Source organism: Ranitomeya variabilis, chromosome 1 (genome assembly GCF_051348905.1).
Source record: "Ranitomeya variabilis isolate aRanVar5 chromosome 1, aRanVar5.hap1, whole genome shotgun sequence".
Lineage (NCBI taxonomy): Eukaryota > Metazoa > Chordata > Amphibia > Anura > Dendrobatidae > Ranitomeya > Ranitomeya variabilis.
In genome coordinates this window covers 72,642,931-72,663,758 of record NC_135232.1, presented here as the reverse complement: position 1 = coordinate 72,663,758, position 20,828 = coordinate 72,642,931, and the positions used below count along the sequence as shown (strand labels likewise).

General features: G+C 43.5%; 1 protein-coding gene across 1 annotated transcript in view; it reads left to right on the top strand.

Moving 5' to 3' along the window:
• NDUFS4 (NADH:ubiquinone oxidoreductase subunit S4) overlaps nt 1-6,167 on the top strand; it is a 189,252-nt gene extending 183,085 nt beyond the window's left edge. The window contains exons 4-5 of the mRNA XM_077285188.1: nt 1,437-1,510; nt 5,949-6,167. Coding sequence (XP_077141303.1) covers nt 1,437-1,510; nt 5,949-6,052 — 178 coding nt within the window. The 3' untranslated portion in view covers nt 6,053-6,167. The remainder of the gene's footprint in view (nt 1-1,436; nt 1,511-5,948) is intronic.
• The last annotated feature ends 14,661 nt before the right edge of the window (nt 6,168-20,828 follow it).

Sequence of the window (20,828 nt, the reverse complement as noted above, 5' to 3'; positions counted from 1 at the left end):
TCATAAAATTAACTCATACGGTAAATTCCGTAAAGGGAAAAATAAGTCTAAGCTCCAGAATTACCATTTTTATCGTCTGCCAAACTACTCACACAAGAAGTGTAGTAAAAAGCGATGAAAACGCCATATGTAACCCAACATTTTATCGAGAACATCATCAATGTGCCACACAAAAAAACAAGCCGTCACACAGCTCCCATTCACGGAAATATAAAGTGGTTGCAAATCTCGGAAACACAAACCAAAGTTCAGAGTTTTGTGCAAAATATATTCGAGCCCCCGCGCCTGTATGTCTCGCGGCTGTTTGACAAAAAGTTAAGGCACTTGGAAAAAGAGGAAAGATACTAAAGTACAAAAATGAAAAATAGGGGTTATAGACTGGTTCAGAATTCAAAAAACGATCTGCTGTTTTGGGTTTTTTTTATACTACAAGCCTTTGTCAAAAGTAGCGCTGCCTCTTAGGTAATAAAGCAGAATCTATAACCTGTTCTTCCGATACTTTCCTGACTGTAATCATTTGATATTTACTCTTGGCTGTAAGAAGCGTTGATGCGGCTGTTCTCCTTACCGTCTTAGCGCAGGTAGTCCCGCAGTGTACGCTTAGGGTTTCTCGAGAGTTGTGACCCTCTGCCCCGGCCCACGCTTTGTGCGGCTTTCACGGAGAATGTATACACATGGTTAGCAGCTCGCCGGCTTGTGTATACCTCTTCATGTTTCGGAGCTCTGTGCGACACATGTTGTTGGTGAGAGAAATTTGTTACAGAAGATTAACTATGTAATTACACTCTTATAATAAACATCGGAGCCGCTAACAGTGGAATCAACCTGGCCGCTCATGTCGACATTCGCGAAGCCAAGTTTGGCCATTTTCCTCCACGTAATCCCCAGAATGCCTGAAGGTTACTAGTCCTAATAAACACTGGAGGTCCCTTGTGTCTCTGGAGATGTGTAAGATTAAGACGTGATCGTGAGGACAGACATATTGCTGGACTTTCCGTGAGTTCCATGACTTTGAGATTGTCTGACATGGAAAACCCCATTAATAATCAGTCATCAACATCCATGAAATCATTTTGGGCCGTGGTTACACAACAAGCTATAGTTCAAACCAACAGCTGCTTCTGAAACGAGAAGTGATGGGTTTTCTGGTGGCTCCTGTGTCAGAGTTTGCTGGAAGCATAAAGCCATGCCCTCCTGCGTGGATGTGTGCCCTCCTGCGTGGATGTGTGCCCTCCTCCGTGGAGTGGATGTGTGCCCTCCTTCGCGGACGCGTGCCCTCCTTCGCGGACGCGTGCCCTCCTTCGCGGACGCGTGCCCTCCTTGGCGGACGCGTGCCCTCCTCAGGAGACCTCACACTTCTGTCCTCTGCGCCTTATGAGTAATAGATCGGATAATGACACTGGACACTGCATTTAATTCTGTCCTTTGTTTTGTAGCGCTGACCCCTTGTCTAACATGGTTCTGTCATTCACCTGTAAAGAAGATGCCATTGCATTTGCTGAAAAGAACAGTGAGTAACGTTACTGATCCTCGTCATTATCTTAATTTTGCCTTTCTTCAGCTTTTGTTTTGGTGCCAAATGACTTGTGATGTTATATGCCGTAAGGGGATCCTCCACTATCTGTACTTGGTAGATGGACACTTTGACACTACGCAGGATGTAGAGTGTCCCCTGATTCTGTTGTCTGTGGAGAAATTTGGCAGTGGGTGTGTTACTTTCAGAATGGCCACAGGGTAAATTAAATAAAGACCGTTCAGTGGATTTTCATTGGCTGCAGCATGAGTTAACTGAGAAATCGTCAGGGAGCATGTTATGACTAGGAGTTTGTAACTTTTTTCTGAACCTCGCTTGGCTGCTTTATGGTCACTGCAAAGATCAGCTCAAATTTGATATGCCCATAAATCAGCTGATAAAAAGACAAATAAAATAATTTCCAACTCTGCCTGAAGGAGCACACTGATGGATTCCCTGGTGACGCATTCTGCAGCCAACACAATGCAGGAAGCAAAAAGCCTGTAAAAGCCACTTTTCTATGAAACCCAACTGCAAAAATGACTCCATAATACATGCATTGAAAGTAATTTTCTGCTACTTTGATAAGATCGATGGAGATCCGACACTTGGCGCTGCCAACGATCAGCTGTTACCACCAGCAGCAGCCGGGTGTGAACTGGCAGCGGCAGCTGAACGGTGCGATGGCGCCGCGGTGTTCTGCTGCCTACACGGTTTACACCCAGTGCTGCTGTTGGAGATCATGTAACGTGGGAGTGGTGGCCCCCACAGATCCTATACCGATATCCCAAGGATCAGTCATCAATATAAAAGTAGTGGACAGCCCCTCTAACATTTAATGACCTAGGAAAGTATGAAGCCCCACAGGAGGTGAGACAGCTTCATAATAGGCAGATGCTGGTTGTGTTACACTGCCGCCATCTACCTACAACCTGGAGTTGGCGCCGATCGCTGTCGTTTAGTCGTTTAAGTGCAACTATCAATATATATATATATATATATATATATATATATATATATATATATATATATATATAATTTTTTTTTTATTATTATTATTTTTTTTATTTTTTTTTCTCTAAAATTCTGTCTACCTACCGGAATATAAAGTAGAAACGCTGAAAAAAAATTGGCCAAAATTGCAATTTTTCCCCTTAAAAAAATGATCAAAATTGCATGTCAGCCCAGGGCATAAAAAATTGGCCCTCACATTGCTCCATGGACAGAAAAGTAAAGTTATGAGTTTCAGAACAATATATACTGTATTTACAGCTCTGGCAAAAATTAAGAGACCACTGCAAAATGTTCAGTTTGTCTGATTTTTCTCTTTATAGGTATATTTTTGAGTAAAATGTAAATTATTTTATTCTATAAACTTCTGACAACATGTCTCCGAATTTCCAAACAATAAATTTTGTATTTTTTTTCTGACAAAAATGGTCAAAATTACAATAAAAAAAAACCCAGTGCTTTCAGAGCTCAAATAATGCAAATAAAACAAATTCATAATCATTTAGAAACAACAATACTAATGTTTTAACTCAGGAAGTGCTCAGAATTCAATATTTTGTGGAATAACCATGATTTTTAATCATAGCTTTCATGAGTCTTGGCATGCTTTCCACCAGGCTTTCACACTGCTTCTGGCGCAAAAATGTAAGCAGTTCTTCTTTGTGTGATGGCTTGTGACTATCCATCATCCTCTTGATTACATTCCAGAGGTTTTCAATGGGGTTCAGGTCTGGAGATTGGGCTGCCCATGACAGGGTTTTGATGTGGTGGTCTCCTAATTTTTGCCAGAGCTGTATATATTTATTTTTTTCAAAAACTCTTTCCACTAAAATAATGTTTGTACATTGAATGGCAGGGCAAGCATGTCCTGCAAAACACAAGCCCTCATACAGAGATGTTGATGGAAAAAAAAAATAAAAAAGTAAAGATTCTTTGAGCAAAAGGGGGGAAAAAAACAAAAGCACAAAAATTCTGGGGTTATGAAAATTCACCCCGAAGCTGTCTATATCTTGTAATCATTGCACCTTTCCCATCCACATCAGTGGGCAATGTAGGACCGCTCCTTCATCGCTGGAGACTCTTCGTAGCGGCTTTCTTTTCCAGGCATAAGATGGGAATGTTGAACACCGGACCCCGTCTAGTTACTGAATGTCACTAGTAGATGAAAATGGACTTTCCAAATGGACAACCTCTTTAACCCCTTTGTTACCTGTCTTCCATTTTCCCCTCCCAGTCTTCCAGTAGACATGTTTCCTGTCTAGTTTTTAACTCCATTATTCAATTTACCATATAATGTGTTGAAAATAAATAAAAAATGTTTTATGTGGGGTGGAATAAAGAAACTGAGGGGTAAAAAATGACATGGAAAATATATTTTGGAGCTAGTACTATAGGGCTACATTGCCACAACCATTGTTTATTGAGTTTTTGACTCTTCACAATTTCTGCAACCTTTCAGCACCGTAGCTTACTTGCATTTTTCCGTTCTTTTTTGTCTCAATAAAATTGGTTGAAGCACAGGCAGCAGAGCAAACAGGAAGTTGCCCAAAGCAAAAAGTTCAACACTTAAACACATAGACAAACAAAAAATATAAAGCTATATGACATCATAGACAATGATGGAAATATATTAGATGGAATGTTATTTCACAACCCCCCTACATATTACAAAGTCTCACCCTTTAGTTCCTTTCATGTTGCATTAAAGAGCATTTTGCTTTGTTTAACCTAATAAGTAAATTAATAATTTAAAAAATAAAATGACGTGGGATCACCCCTATTTTTGATGACCAACAAAGGTAAAGCAGACAGCTGGGAGCTGTTAATAGGCTGGGAAGGTCCATAGTTATCTGGCCCTTCCCAGCCTAAAAATACCAGCCCACATCAATCCCAGAAATGGAGCGGCACATTATATGCACCAAGTCTGGCGCTTTGCCTGGCTCTTCTCAACTGCCCCGGTGCTTTGGGAATCGGGGTAATGGTTTTTGGGGTTACTGTTAGCTGACCTCACACCCTGGTATTAGTAATGGAGAGGTGTCTATTGATTTGAATGGGAGGTGGATGGGCAGTACCCAGCTGCAGCCACTATCGGATCAGCTCTGCAAGTGGGCAAAGGTGGTCGTCACCGAGAACCGCTGATCGGTTGGTGGTGCTGGGTGTTGAACCCCGATTGATCAGACACTGTGACCTATCCTAAGGATAGATCATCAATGGTGAAGTCGTGGACAACCTATTTAAATAGAATTGAAGTGCAACGTTTTAGTAAAAATGTCTTCTTTGTAATATTTACCACTCATATTTGCGTACATGAAAACAAACCAACAGAAATAATATGGGCCCCACACACTCTGTGTGCAGGTATAAGAAAAAAGTTATCTCTACCCATGTATGTATTAGAGAGTGATAACGTATACTCCGAATACTTGAATATTATACAAAAAAAGGAGTTCTATACGAATATATAAAATTATTAATTTTTATTACAACAATCATTAAAAGAACATGACATAGTTCAAAGGAAATTTTGACAATATAGTAATAGAATAAAGGAGACCTTAGTACAAAGACATCCGAGTCTCAGGCAAGAAAAAAACAGTACAAAACACCATGGTATATCCATGTAAATGAGTTCAAATATCAGCACAAGAAAAGCATGGCAAAAATATTTAGTGTAGTACTAGTATCCATGTGGCCATGTGTCCGCCATACTTAAATCAATTGCTGTGCAAAACTGATACACATTCGCTTACCCATGGTGAAATAATAATCTACCCTAAGGGGTACTCGGAGTCCCAGGCAGATTATTATTTCACCATGGGTAAGCGAATGTGTATCAGTTTTGCACAGCAATTGATTTAAGTATGGCGGACACATGGCCACATGGATACTAGTACTACACTAAATATTTTTGCCATGCTTTTCTTGTGCTGATATTTGCGCTCATTTACATGGATATACCATGGTGTTTTGTACTGTTTTTTTCTTGCCTGAGACTCGGATGTCTTTGTACTAAGGTCTCCTTTATTCTATTACTATATTGTCAAAATTTCCTTTGAACTATGTCATGTTCTTTTAATGATTGTTGTAATAAAAATTAATAATTTTATATATTCGTATAGAACTCCTTTTTTTGTATAATATTCATATTTGCGTACAGTCTGAGCCCTGTGTGTTCTTCTACACGTGCACTTCATCCAGAAGGTCGGGCTGTATAAAAAGCAAAATAAAACCATATACCTCCCATCCCTGCTCTCGCTCGCCCCCCATCTTTACGTCTGGTCTATAACCCGTCCCTTTGATGCTTGATACCACTGCACGGCCACGTGAGAATGAAAAAATGTCACTTGCCGGTAATTTTCTATGTTTAGTTTCTGTTCCCGGTGTTTACATCTAATCAAGGCCTGGCTCTATGTCATTTTTATAGGATGGAGTTACGAGCTTGACGAGAAGAGGATTCCAAAGCCAAAATCCAAGTCTTATGGAGCAAACTTTTCTTGGAACAAACGGACCAGGGTATCCACAAAATGAATTGTTATTGGCCGTCCGTAAGTCTGACTGCGAGCGAAGTCAGCTGCGCTGTATTTATAGCCCCGGAATAATACAACTCTTAATCTCCTAATAAATATGACCTTTACACTACAAACGCGTCTCCTGGTGTCTATTTAAAATGTTTTTGAAGTTTCCAATTGAGCCTTTGATAAATTTCTCTATATTTAGAGGCGATTTAGGGAGTTCATAGCTCTAGGAAACTGCTGAACGCCAAGTCCGGTAATAGCCAAGAGTCCAAATCAGCTGCAGCGCTCAGCAATGTGGCGGTATTTTCATAGACCTTCGCTAATCCATCAAGAGAAATTCTTGCTTTGTTCTGGCTCCTGTGGCCGGCTCTTAGATTTCCTTTCGCTCGCTCGGTACAGACAATGTCAGTGCGCCTCTGCGCTCCTCATTGTCATCGCGGCGGAGGTTAATTTTATAGAGTATTATGGTCGAAATCACTTATGAAGAGAATGAGAGGCATTTACACATACAGTACGTACAAGACATGGGGATAAAAGCTGTGACAACTATTTTATGAGGGGTGGGATGCAGTATTTACGCCCCTCCATGTTATAATGTGTAAAGCTATTTTAGTATCTTCATTGTATGATGTCATCTGAGGTCTAGTACCCCCTTAATTAGTATAAAAAAAAAATCTGCAGCGCTTTCCCTACTGCCACAGCCATCACACTTCTATTGTCAACACAGCAGTCCCGGTGGATGTTTCTGGTATTGCAGCCAGAGATCATCCACTTGAATATGATGTTGAGCACCAGACACCGCCACATAGACATGGACATCGCTGTGACAAGCAATGTGCGCTCCACTTCTTTCTTCAAGAGTGCACAGCTGCTATGCCTCTCGGGTTTCTGCTTGCCGGATAGTGGTGCGCTTATGATGATTAACAGTTCCTATCCTGCAAGGAGAGGCATTGAAGAAATGCAGGGAGACTAAAGCTAGCCAGAATCCGTGATCCAGCCAGCTCCAGAGCAAAGAGCTTGTAAGTGCTCGAAAACTGTCCACCTCTGATTAGACTGCAGAAGTGGCTGTTAGGCAACAACCTAGGCAACAGTAGACTATAGGATTAAAAATTCCTCCTTTCTTGAGAAAAAAGAGGATTCTAAATAAAGTGAACTGCAAACTTGTTTGTTTTTACACGCCCCCAAAAACAGTTTCAGAAAAAAATTTATTTGGCTTCAAGGCCCCATTTTCTTATCTAAAGCTGACCTGATTACTACAAAACCAATGCACCAGTATTATCTTCCAGACTGGTTCCTTTTAAAGAGATGCGATGGATATTTTAGGATAAGCCATCACTTTATCAGTAGGGGTCCAACGTCTGGGAACCTGACCGTTCCTGTGCTCCCCACAGTGCTCTGTCCTCTTTACTCGGCTACCCAGTGGGACCCCAGCCTCCTGACAAGACTGCAATGCTGCTCCATTAAAATTGTTCACTGGCTTATTACATTGCTATCCTTAGGTTAGATAATATAAGCATGGTGGGGGTCCAACACATGGCACATCCACAAAGCATCCATTATAAACTCCGGCAGAGGACACATGCAGCCTTGGAACCTGCAGCGCGCACAGCTCTATTCATTGTGTAGTGGCCGCTGCCGAGTACAGCAGATCAGATCCTAATCGTGAACATGAGAAAATAAAAATCACTGGCTGATTGACTGCAGCGGTCAAAGGAGTCCTGATGGAAAAGTATGTTTTGGGGGGGAGGGGTTCAATTACAATTTGCCCATTTTAAAAATAAAAAGCTCTTTATAATTTGAGCATTTATGATATAAAAATAAAAAGTTGTCCTTCCATACCGAAAGTGGAAAGCCTCCATACCGGTTACAAAACTTTACCTTTAATTGGGCACTATTATGTAATAAAAGCTGTAATTAAAGAGGTTGTCCAGGATTATTTATTATTTTTCTTAACTATTGGCCTAAAAACTAAAAGGGGAGGTAGTTGTGAACAGAGGCAGCTACCTTCCTGTTCTGCCCGATGCTGACACAGAACAGTCACTGATCCCTCCGGCCGGCGATACAGCTGTTCCATGTCAACAGAGCAGCTCTTTTTCTTCTGGGCTTCTCTGTCAGCGGGAAGTCGGCTATCAATCAGGATGATGTCGGCAGTCACGCCCCATCAGAAGAGCGGAAGAGAAGCTGCTGAATCGCCTGCAGGAGCCGTCTGTGCCAACTACCTGCCTACACGCCTTTACTATGCACAACCAGGTGAGCAGTTCTCTCATAATTGATTAGAAGCAATCCTGAGGATAAGACCCTATTTGCGCTTTTTTTGTCTCCTACTTTTCTAAACTACCTGCCTGTAATTTCTTAAGCCACTGATTAAAAAAATAAATAATTAAATAGACCTGGATAACGCCTTTAATAAAACAGCCCCAATATGCTTTAAACACAACACATGTCTGTTTTGGTAACTATTTGCATTTGCAGAAGATAATGCCGAAGCGTCGTTTCTTACAACTCTGTGTTCTTCCTCTTTTATAGCTCCTTTAGACTGTGTCATCTCACTGTAGGAGCGCACCTAATTTACAGTGGGAATGGTAATGACCAATTGCCCGCTAATTAATTCATATTTTTCCAGGAGGAATGGCAGTGGAACGGGACAACACTTTCCTAAAAAAGTAAAGAAATAATGATGTATTAGAAATTTTATTTTGAGGGGAATAAAGTGGCTTGCAAAAGTATTCACTTCCCTTGGCATCTTACCTATTTAGTTCCCTTACAACCTGTGTATAAATATTTGTGTAATCCGATTTGTGTGTGATGCATCGGCACTAATAAGCCGTGCACTCCATAGAGTTGGCTTTTATGGAAGAGTGGGCAGAAAGATGCCTTAACTTACGAACAAACATTGTAAGGCTCATTTTGAGTTTGCCAAAAGAAATGTGGGAGACTCCCTAATGTATGGAGGAAGGTGCTTTGGTCAGATGAACCCAAAATTGAACTTTTTTGGCCACCAAGGTAAATACTATATCTGGCACCAAAGTGACACGTCCCATCACCCAAAGAACACCATCCCCACAGTGAAACATGGTGGGGGGCAGGATTATGCTATGGGGATATTTTTCAGGAGCAGAGACAGGGAAAATGGTCTTAGTCAAGGGGAAGATGGATGGTGCAAAATTCGAGGATATTCTTGAGCAAAATCTGCTTCAGTCTGTCAATGATTTCAGACTGGGTCAGAGGTTCGCCTCTCAAGAAGACAGTGTCCCAAAAGCATACTGCTAAAGCAACATTCGAGTAGTTTAAGTGGAAACGAATGTTTTGGAGTGGCCTAGTCAAAGTCCAGACCTTAATCCAATTGAGAATCTGTGGTCGGACTTGAAGATTGCTGTTCACCTGAGGAGACCATCCTACTTGAAGGAGCTGGAGCAGTTTTGAGGTAAATAGTTACGCACACTGAAGTTTTCATTTATTTTGTCCTATTTGTTGGTTGCTTCACAACAAAAACACAACTACTGTATATGTTGACAGTTGTAGGCATGTTCTTTACATGGACTGACGCAAGCAATAAAAAAACAGTGACGTTCCAAGTTGGGAGGTTGCAAAACCCAAGAAATGCCAAGGGGGTGTACGGTATTTACGAAAAGAGACGACAGGAGAGGTGACAGAGCCCTCTGAATGCAATGTTTAGCAGTCTAGGTTGACAGGCATGTACTTTGTTGCTATATATATATATATTCGTGGACTGTCTGATATTTTTTTTTTCCGCCATGTAGTAGCCAAGTACAATCTCCTTACAGAACGGAGACGGTTAAGCACCAAATTATACTCGTTGATAGTTTGTCAAGGTAGAAATAGATTTTCCTTGTCGAATGCAGCGACAGGTGCAATCCCAATATTAGATGTAAGTATATGCGGGTACAATGGCCGCTGCTCTCTCTCCAGCTCCAACAGGTGTTTTCCAGTAGTAAAAAAAAATATTCTCCACTAACGGTAAATCCGAGCGAACAATGATCACAAGATGAAGGGGGCATAGCTGGTGATACTGGAAGCTGTTTCCCGTATTCTAGTGATTCTGGGAAACACTTCTCCACCTCCTCGCTCAGACCGCTAGGAGGGAAAATAAGGAAAAACCAAAATGTCCTTGTAGGTTTATTTATACAAGCAGAAGAATTTCAAGTTTTTGGGCTTGGAACGCTAATCAAGAAAATTATACGTATAAAGCATTTAATTGCTAAAATGATAGATAACTTTTTACGATTCGGCGCTTTCAGATCTTAATCTAGCATGTATGTTATATAAACACGTGCAAAAACACTGCCTGCTGCAATTAGCCACATTTATTTTTCATCCAGTCCTACTAAGAATAGACTTAAAGGTTGCAAGCTGGAAATGCGCTTCCATAATTCACTTTATTTTGGGAGGTTTAGTCTTCACTGCACTTTGACTTTTATAAGGAAGAGTTTAGCAGATTTCTCAAAAATGGCAAAAATAAATATAAAAAAAAAAAAAAATGATTTCTGGTGCCGCCTAAAAATGCTTCTTGTTGGGGCCACATATTAATATTTTAAATGTATTTTATTTTTTATTTTTTTAATAGGTCATTTTATAGCTAGTTTCTGGCAGCCCCATAGACACAGAGAGGAGCTGCCGCCCACACCGGAATCCACTTCTCCTATACCCTCCTCACTGCAGTTACGGTAATAGGACCAAGGGGCTCTAGACCCCTATTTTACCCTATTTTAGTGATTAATGCTACCCCTAGTGATCAGACAGTTACCACCTGTGGATAGGTGATTAAATGCTCTCTGCTGCCTTTAAAGGGAATGTGTCATCAGAAAATGATGTAGTTTTTCACGCAATTTTTTTAAAATGTATTTTTAATTAATTTTTTTACATATCGATAAAACCTAAAAAACTGCAATTTTCACACTGCCTCTTTGTAACGAATAAGTCATGTCAGACAAACTTAATTTCCTTCTATTACAGAATCACTGACTGGGTGGATCAGGGAAATGCTGTAGATATAGTATATCTTGACTTCAGCAAAGCATTTGACAAAGTATCTCATACCATTCTTATTGAAAAACAGTTGGACAAGGCAACTGTTAGGTGGATTCATAACTGTCTTAGGGTACGTTCACACAGGACTTTTTTGCTGCTTTTTTTTGCTGCTTTTTTTTATGCTAATTTTCAGCTGCTTTTTACAGTACCAGTAAAGCCTATGAGATTTCAGAAATCTCATGCACACACGTTGGTTTTTTGTTTGATCAGTTTTTCCTGCTTTGCTGCTTTTTTTGGACATAGGGCATGTCACTACTTTCAGCGTTTTTGCTGCGTTTTTGCAGCGTTTTTTCACCCATTGACTTGAATGGGTGATGAAAAAAACGCTGCAGAAAATCATGGCCAGCAGGAAGGGATCTCACAGCCAAGAGCTTAGGGGTGTGGTTAGTGAGGTGTGAAGAGCCATTGTGAGCCATTGTAAGGTGTGAAGAGCCATTGTGAGGTGTCCTGATTGTGATCTATTGTGAGGGAGTTCCTGGTAGTAAGGTGTGAAGAGCCATTGTGAGGTGTCCTAGCAGCTGAAAATTGGCATAAAAAAAGCAGCAAAAATCTGCAGCAAAAAAGTCCTGTGTGAACGTACCCAAAAAACGCACCAAAAAAACGCACCTAAATTAGCATAAAAAAAGCAGCAAAAAAAAGCAGCAAAAAAGTCCTGTGTGAACGTACCCTTAGAGTGGTCATAAATGGCTGCACATGCAGTTGGAAGAATGTCTCAAGTGGGGTACCACAGGGTTTTGTCCTGTTCCCCAGTGTTGTTCCACATCTTTATCAATTATTTAGATGAAGGAATTGAGGGTAAACTGATTAAATTTGCTGATGACACAAAGCTAGGATGGATAGCTAATACTAAAGGAGAGAGAGGATTCAAAAAGATATAAACCAACGAACTATAAGCAGCAATTAACAGAATAGTTATTAACATGGAGAAATGCAAAGTACTACATCTGGGCAATAACAAAAAGCATATACAGAATGGGAGGAATAGGGCTAAGCAACAGCACATGTGAAAAAAAACTTGGGTATACTAACAGATCACAGACTGAACATGAGTCAACAGTGTGATGCAGCAGCAAAAAAGACAAATACAATTCTGGGATGTATTAACAGAAGCATACAGTCTAGATCACATGAAGTCATTATTGCCCTCTACTCCTCTTTGGTCAGGCCTCATCTGGAATAATGTGTCCAGTTTTGGGCACTGCATTTTTAAAAAGACATAAACAAACTGGAGCAAGTTCAGAGAAGAGCGACCAGAACGGTGACTGGTCTGCAAACCATGTCCTATGAGGAACGGTTACAGGATTTGGGAATGTTAGGCTCATTTTCAGACTTGCACTTGCAGAAGACTCTTCAGCAGTCAATTATCATCACAGACAGAAAGCGGCCCTAGTACAAGAAGGGCCCTTTGCAGTACAATTGTTCTGTCTGTGACAGAAGCTCTTTTGGAGGTGGAAGCAGCTTCTTGGGTCCCGGTTTGGCTGCACGGGTCTCGCCAATGAGATGTCCGCCCATGATCTCATACAGGCTTTTATTGACACACAACACCATAGTGAACTTTACATTCACAATAGGGGACGTCATGGCCACCTCCTCCCCCACAATTCGCAATGACCTTTTCCCAGACTTTAGCATGCCTAGTTTATACTTCCGTACGAACAAATAGGGTGTCAGTTTTATTGCTGCTAATGTTCATGTAAAGCACACAAGAGTCCAATATAAGACCTTGTAGCCAGTGGGTAGATTGCAATATTATTTATTTATAGTAAAAATTTAAAAAAAATCAAAGATGTAAGAAAAAAAAAAGAACAATACACCTAACTAATACCTAATTCAATAATTTTCTGATGCACATTTCCTTTCACTGTCATTTTTTTGTACTTCTAATGTGTGATATGTACATGGTCCCCACACTGTCAAACACTTCAAAGTGTTAACCACTAGGTGTCGCTCTGCTGTCCAATTTGCTATCATGATGATAGATTGAGGGAAGGTGTTTGACAGAGAGGAGATCCGGGACAGACAAGTACTGGCAAAGCAGAGAAGTCGGCTTTCAGTTCAGAGCAAGCAAACCAGTAGACAATGGCAGGAGCAAAACATGTAGGGAAGTAATGAAAAGGGAGTCCCAGCACCGATAGTGCTGGCATATGAAGGGAAACTGTCTAATCAAAAAGACAGAAAGGTCAGGGAAGAGACAAATACTGGCATAACAGACAAGTGGGCTTTCAATTTCACGCAAATCATTAAACCATGCAGGGAAGTAATGAAAAGGAAGTTCCAGCACTTATAGTGCTGGCAGATGAAAGGAAACTATAAAAAAAAAGTGGATGACAACTTGCAGAGCAGGAGAATCTGGTCATGTTAGACTGGTATGGCACCAACAGATATTTTTCATTTGTAGTGGGGTTGAGGGCAGCGAGGTCATGCTTTACATTCTGAAATAACATGTAACGGTGTATGGCAGAATGCTGCATCCACAATCCATCCTTGTGTTGCCGTCACCTCGCATAACGATCATGGTAATAATTCAGTAGCAAAATCTGACATCGTTCGACCGGACGGTAAATCCTCTCTGTGTTCAGACATTTATTCTACAGTCAAAATATTTGAGTGTTCTTGTTTGGTTTAATGTCGTTTTGTTCCTGATCTGTCAGGATTCGCCCTCGGGCCGCTCATTTCAGGTGTACACATTTCATTTCTGGGAAAACATCTGAACGTTCTATTGACAATGTGTTTTTCACATGTGATGTCGCTGCAGACGCGCGCCGCCGCCGTACACCGGTTTCTCGCAGGTTTTATTTATATGTCGACCCTTTTTCATTATCAGATTAGCGACCACAGTGCCACCAACAGGTTAGTGAAGTTACTGCAACTTATTTTCCTATCTGTATCTACAGTCTGAGAGTATACATGGGGGGTGAAAACTTATGCAATTTCTCATGCTTAAAGTTAAGCTGATTTCGATTTTTTTTTCTATGACAAAATTCTGAATCGGTATGAAGACTGGAGAAGTGAAGTGCACATTTCCCTTCTGTAGGATTTTAGGAAACAATCCGACTGGTCCTTCACTAGCCCAACCCAATCCTTACTGGTTATACAGGGGGACAGTCTGCGATACTTTTTATTGGACTAATATTCTCCTCGTCAGATGTCCTCGTTTTTCATAGACCTAAAGTTTTGGCGCAATGTTAGGAGTTGTGTATGGTTTTTTGGGGGCTATTTGAACTTGTACCCTTTCACCTGATAGGGGCTGATTTGTAATGCCAAGGTTTTTCCTGATTGGCGGTTGTGTGGAAATTAAAGGCTTCCCGATTTTCATTGTTGGGTTCCCCACTCCTCACAACTGGATGATCGCACATGGTCACCTTGTCTGGACCTCCTTTGGGAATACATGACACGAAGTGTTCAGTTTCCCTGCTGCGCCCCCACAGGCCAAGTGAAGTATTACACAGTCCACATTCAAAACTAATTGGATGCCTATGGGACACAGGACAGGACCGGTCATCCAGAGCGAGAAGATCAAAGAGACCCCTTGCTATTAGTTTAGAATTTCATAATGAAGTGCATGAAAAATGTTTTTTCTAAAATCGACAACCCCTTTAAGGAAGAAAGTGGCCAGCCTAGATAGGAACGCCTGCTGAACCATGGCTAAAGTCATTGTTCCAAGTGCTGAAGACTTGGAAGAGAATTGGACCTTCCCCGGAGTAGCCGGTCCGGTAAATATCCTCTCTGGATTAGTAGCTGTGCTCAATCTGGAGCACCGACCCGAGGTTTAGCAGAGGAGCCGAGATGGTTTGAGGATAATCAGGCAGAATTAGGCTACACAGGGACTTTGGCCGAGACCGTCGTCGCATGACCGAAGTTCACCCGGTGCCACTGCTACATTGTGGCACTATAAAAGTGATTGGGATTAGTGATGAGCGAGTGTGCTCGCATAAGGTGTTATCTGAGCATGCTCGTGTCCTAATCGAGTATTTTAGGCGCGCTCGAAAAGAACGCTCGACTCCCCGCGGCTGCATGTCCTAGGTCTGTTCGACAGCAGGGATTTCCTGTTAGGCGATCCCATCATGTGCTGTTGCTTTCGAACAGCTGCAAGACATGGAACCGCGGCGACTCGAGCATTTTTTCAAGCGCACCGAAAATTCTCGATTAGGACACAAGCATGCTCAGATAACACCTTATGCAAGCACGCTCAGTCATCACTAATTGGGATCAAAATGCGACACCTACAAGCAAGTCGCACAAAATATAACCAAGTCTGATTATTTTACAACTTGCTTGTCACGGTAGTGTAGGTGTCGAAACGCGACGCCATTCTCGGGTATAACACTGTAACATCAGCACTGAGCGTACTTCAGTCGTTGGAGCCAAAGTCGCCGCGCAGCCGCAGTCTAAGGCTGCATGGGACTGTTTCTTCATCCGTTTTGCAACCATGTTGCATCTGTTTTTTCTGAGGGTTTTTTTTGCATCCGTTTTTAAAAACTGCAACCATTGGACCATCAGTGTATGTGCAGACCACCCTCTTTTTTCAACCTGAGAAGGCGTCTTAAAAATGCTCCAAAGATTGAACGTGTGCAATGTTAACAGCCCCTCTGCCGTTCATGGGTTCCGTCTTTTGATTATCTTATACCCGCCTTAAGTTTCAAAAGATGCCAAAAAAAGTGACCCGACCATTCATCTGCTTGGAAGACAACACAAACTAAATAAAGAGGTCTGCGGGGAGCGCGTGTGCACACAGCCTTAGTTATCCACTGACTCTTAAGAATGGATCAGTTCAGAACGGATTAAACCCAGAGGGAGCTCGGAAGGACAAAACGTGTACAAAGTTACGCAAAGGAAATCTGTTACTATTTTTGCCACTTATTCAGAGAGCAGCATAATGTAAAGACAGATACCCTGATTCCAGCGATCTGTCACTTGCAGGGCTACTTGCTCTAGTTTTGATAAAAATCACTGTTTTGTCAGCAGGAGATTATTAATAGAGGACTAGTAAACCTGCTGCCATGTCGTCCTCCATATTCATGATCTCTATAACCCTTCCACAACTGATTGACAGTTTTCTGCCTATGCGCAGTGTACACAGAAAGCTGCCGATCATTGCTGTAGGTGGGGCTACTTAGAGCTCAGCATTCAGAGAACTGGGAGATTTACAGCAAAATAGTTATTTTTATCAAAACTACAGCAAGCAGCCTAGTAAGTGACATAGCTAGAATCAAGGTCTCTGCCCCTACATCATGCTGCTCTCCAATGCAGCAGCAAAAGCCTGGCGACACATTCCCTTTACGTAATATTTTCTGCCTTCAGTAGTGCAGCCCTCCCGTACCTCCCAGTTGCCATTGGGTGGTCCGCTTCTGATGATTAATAGTTCGGACCAGTGGCCTTTTTTTTTCTTTTTTGTGTGCGCTCTTCTATGCTGCAGGCACAGGAACATTAAAGCTGAATTGATCCACTAATCTGGCCAGCATCAGAGCAGCATTTGCTCGCTCTATAGCAAAGAGCTTGTAAGCGTGCGCTCCTTGTAAAACACAAAAACAGCCACCTCTGATAGCCTGCAGAAGTGGCTGGGAACCTAGGCAAAATCCCTCTGTTACTGAGGACTTTAATAAGAGGCAAAATACAAAGTTGCTACTTTTAACGAGCACTTGGACATTTTAGCCTACTAAGAAGATGAGACATAAGGAAATGGGGCATTGGGACAATTACTTACAGACTGGTTTTCTATTAAATCCTACAAGGCTTCTTTTTTGTCTTTTCCAACTTCTAAATCTATTTTGGACATTATCATTATGTTCATTTTAAGTGCTTCTTTATTCTGCTCTCTGAAGTTCGGCATCTGTTACGCATCATATAGGAAGGATTACATCACGTTATCAGTCATGCAACATGTACACACAGTTGGCTCCGCATGTCACCCTACAGCTGTTTATCCTACCCATCATCTGCTATCGAGACCCCCCCCGAACAAACTGCTCATTTTACTGGGTGATGAAGACCCCATTGGACAATCATGCCTCCTGTTGGTATAATGTAGTATTACACAAGGACAAGTCAGACAGGACTACCAGGGTTGGGTCAGATATGGCTACCAGGGTTGGGTCAGATAGGAATACAAGGTTGGGTCAGATATAGCTACCAGGGTTGGGTCAGATAGGAATACAAGGTTGGATCAAATAGGACTACCAGGGTTGTCAGATATGACTGCAAGGTTGGGTCAGATATGGCTACCAGGGTTGTCAGATATGACTGCAAGGTTGGGTCAGATATGGCTACCAGGGTTGTCAGATATAACTGCAAGGTTGCGTCAGATATGGCTACCAGGGTTGTCAGATAGGACTACAAGGTTGGGTCAGATATGGCTACCAGAGTTGGGTCAGATATGACTACAAGGTTGGGTCAGATATGGCTACCAGGGTTGTCAGATATGATCACCTGCTCCCTGTCCCGAGAGTTTGTGATGGGCCTCGGAGGGTCGATGCCCTATTTGGGGGACAAATGGACGAGGGTCTATGTGATATGATAATTCTTACCAATGTATGTGTTTCTTCACTTGTCCAGACAGCATTTTATAATATGTAGAAGTTGTCAGTCGTGCCTTTTGTGGGAATATAGACCAAGTTTGTTTAGAAAATATCAAGGAAAGGAATGTGCGGAGCTCGAAAAGGCTTATCTGGGTGTGCCTCTACTCAAGATCCTTAAGATGTCACTTTTGTATCCAGGTGAAACTGGACGATTGACGGAGAAGGGAATGAGTAAGTCTACCATACGGTAGCAGCTTGTACTAGAGGCCAGGAGCTTCTACTCCTCAACACATTCCATGCGTCTCGAAGGTGACTTGATGGAATCCAAACGATCATTTCAAAGGAAATTTCAACAGGCTACAACATTAATACTCATCCAACCTGCAGTTCATGAAATAGGCTATAATTGCAAGTGAACAGAAGGAAAAATATACACCCCAACGAACGGGGTGTGTTTGGATTACGGGCCAAGAATGTGAAAAGTAGCTAACTTATGCAATTCCTTAAGAAATCCAATCCTTTATAGCATTAATGAAGCAAGCCTGAAAAATGACTCGTCTCTTTCCAAATGTCTTCTGTTCGACGAGGGAGAAAACTTGCCTTTGGGTTATACGGCAAAGTCATCCAGCGCACAAGTGGTTAATGTCTAGGGCTGGGCGCTAAGTTCTTGATAATAAATGTAATTCTAGGGAATTGTGCTCGATAGAAAGGTTCCTGTTCACAATAATATTGACAAAGAGCAGAATAATGAGCACTTTATTTTTTTTCAGATGTTGAAGTTACTACTGATGGTGACCTCTCGTCAGAGCACGAACAATGTAGACACCTTGCAAGGCGAGACACGGAGGATATTGTCGGGATGGCGCATTGTGATGTGTGCAGACAGTTCATCGCACTTCCCAGAGCTCACAAATCATTACGCTGTGTCTGGAAAACACAAAACAAATATTGATTCAGATCACTATAGTGGGTTTTTTTTTTTGGCTGAAATACTTGTTGACTTAAAACTTTCATTGAGTCTGAAGGAAGCTACCTGCTCTCACATAACGCTCCACAAAGGACGGAGATGTCACCGTCGATGCTAGCAGTAACTAATTGCAATGCAAACAGACTGGTTTTATTCTTAGAGCAAAACTTTTCTGAGGACACAAAACGTAAAGGCTATGTACACATTCCCATTAAATTCCTATCTGCTACCTAAATACAAAGTTAAAGGGAACCTGTCGACACGGTTATGTAATGTAAAAACAGGACTGTAATACTCATTACATTGATACCTTTGGTGAAGAAATCCGCTTTGTGGTTCTTCTTTAATCGTCATTTGGAGTTTTCTGTTAATTAGATTTAAGTACCCAGGGGCCGGACTGTGCATGGGGTCTTCTTCTCCTGGTCTGTGATTCCCTGGCCCCTCCACCTGCCTCCGGTCTGTGAATCATGGGCACTGCCTTTTCAGTGACCTGCTTTCTCTATTTGAAATTTGGCACTATCGTTACTGTGGGCTCCACATGCCCAGATTGAGTTATTTTACAGTCGACTGCGCATGTGCCGCCCAGAGCAATAGAGGCGCAATTTTATTGTAGATTACTCGGGAATGACGATGGCAATGATGGCATCTGGGCAAGGTTTCAAACAGTCAAACAGAGGAGGGTAAGAACAATGACCTATCATTCACAAACCAAATGCAGTCAGAGGGGCCGGGGAATCACAGACCAGAGGCAGGCAGAGGTGCCGGGGAATCCCAGACCAGAGGCAGGCGGAGGGGCCGGGGAATCACAGACCAGAGGCAGGCATAGGGGCCCGAGAATCACAGACCAGAGGGAGGTGGAATCATGGACAGGAGGCAGGCAGAGGGGCCTGGGAATCAGACTGGAGGCAGGCAGAGGGGCCCGGGAATCACGGACAGGGGGCAGGCAGAGGGGCACGGGAATCACAGACTGGAGACAGGCAGAGGGGCACGGGAATCACAGACTGGAGACGGGCAGAGGGGCCCGGGAATCACAGACTGGAGGCAGGCAGAGGGGCCCGGGAATCAGATTGGTGGCAGGCAGAGGGGCTGGGGAATCACAGACCGGAGGCAGGCAGAGGGGCCGGGGAATCACGTACAGGAAGCAGGCAGAGGGGCCGGGAAATCACAGACTGGAGGCAGGCAGAGGGGCCGGGGAATCACAGACTGGAGGCAGGCAAAGGGGCCGGGGAATCACAGACTGGAGGCAGGCAGAGGGGCCGTGGAATCACAGACTGGAGGCAGGCAGAGGGGCCGGGGAATCACAGACTGGAGGCAGGCAGAGGGGCTGGGGAATCAGACCAGAGGCAGGCAGAGGGGCCCAGGAATCTCGGACAGGAAGCAGTCAGAAGGGCCCGGGAATCACAGACTGGAGGCAGGCAGAGAGGCCAGGGAATCAGACCAGAGGCAGGCAGAGGGGCCCAGGAATCTCGGACAGGAAGCAGTCAGAAGGGCCCGGGAATCACAGACTGGAGGCAGGCAGAGGGGCCCGGGAATCACAGACCGGAGGCAGGCAGAGGGGCCCAGAAATCACATACAGGGAGGCAGGCAGAGGGGCCCGGGAATCACAGACTGGAGGCAGGCAGAGGGGCCCGGGAATCACAGACTGGAGGCAGGCAGAGGGGCCCGGGAATCACAGATTGGAGGCAGGCAGAGGGGTTGGGGAATCACAGACCGAAGGCAGGCAGAGGGGCCGGGGAATCACGTACAGGAAGCAGGCAGAGGGGCCCGGGAATCACAGACTGGAGGGAGGCGGAATCACAGACAGGCAGAAGGGCTGGGGAATCACAGACCGGAGGCAGGCAGAGGGGCCGGGGAATCACAGACTGGAGGCAGGCAGAGTGGCCGGGGAATGACAGACTGGAGGCAGGCAGAGGGGCCAGGGAATCACAGACTGGAGGCAGGCAGAGGGGCCGGGGAATCAGATTGGAGGCAGGCAGAGAGGCCAGGGAATCACAGACCAGAGGCAGGCAGAGCAGCCCAGGAATCACGGACAGGAAGCAGTCAGAAGGGCCCGGGAATCACAGACTGGAGGGAGGCAGAATCACAGACCGAAGGCAGGCAGAAGGGCCAGGGAATCACAGACCAGAGGCAGGCAGAGGGGCCGGGGAATCACAGACCAGAGGCAGAGCAGGCAGAGGTGCCAGGTAATACCAGACCAGAGGCGGGCGGAGGGGCCGGGGAATCACAAACCAGAGGCAGACAGAGGAGCCGGGGAATCA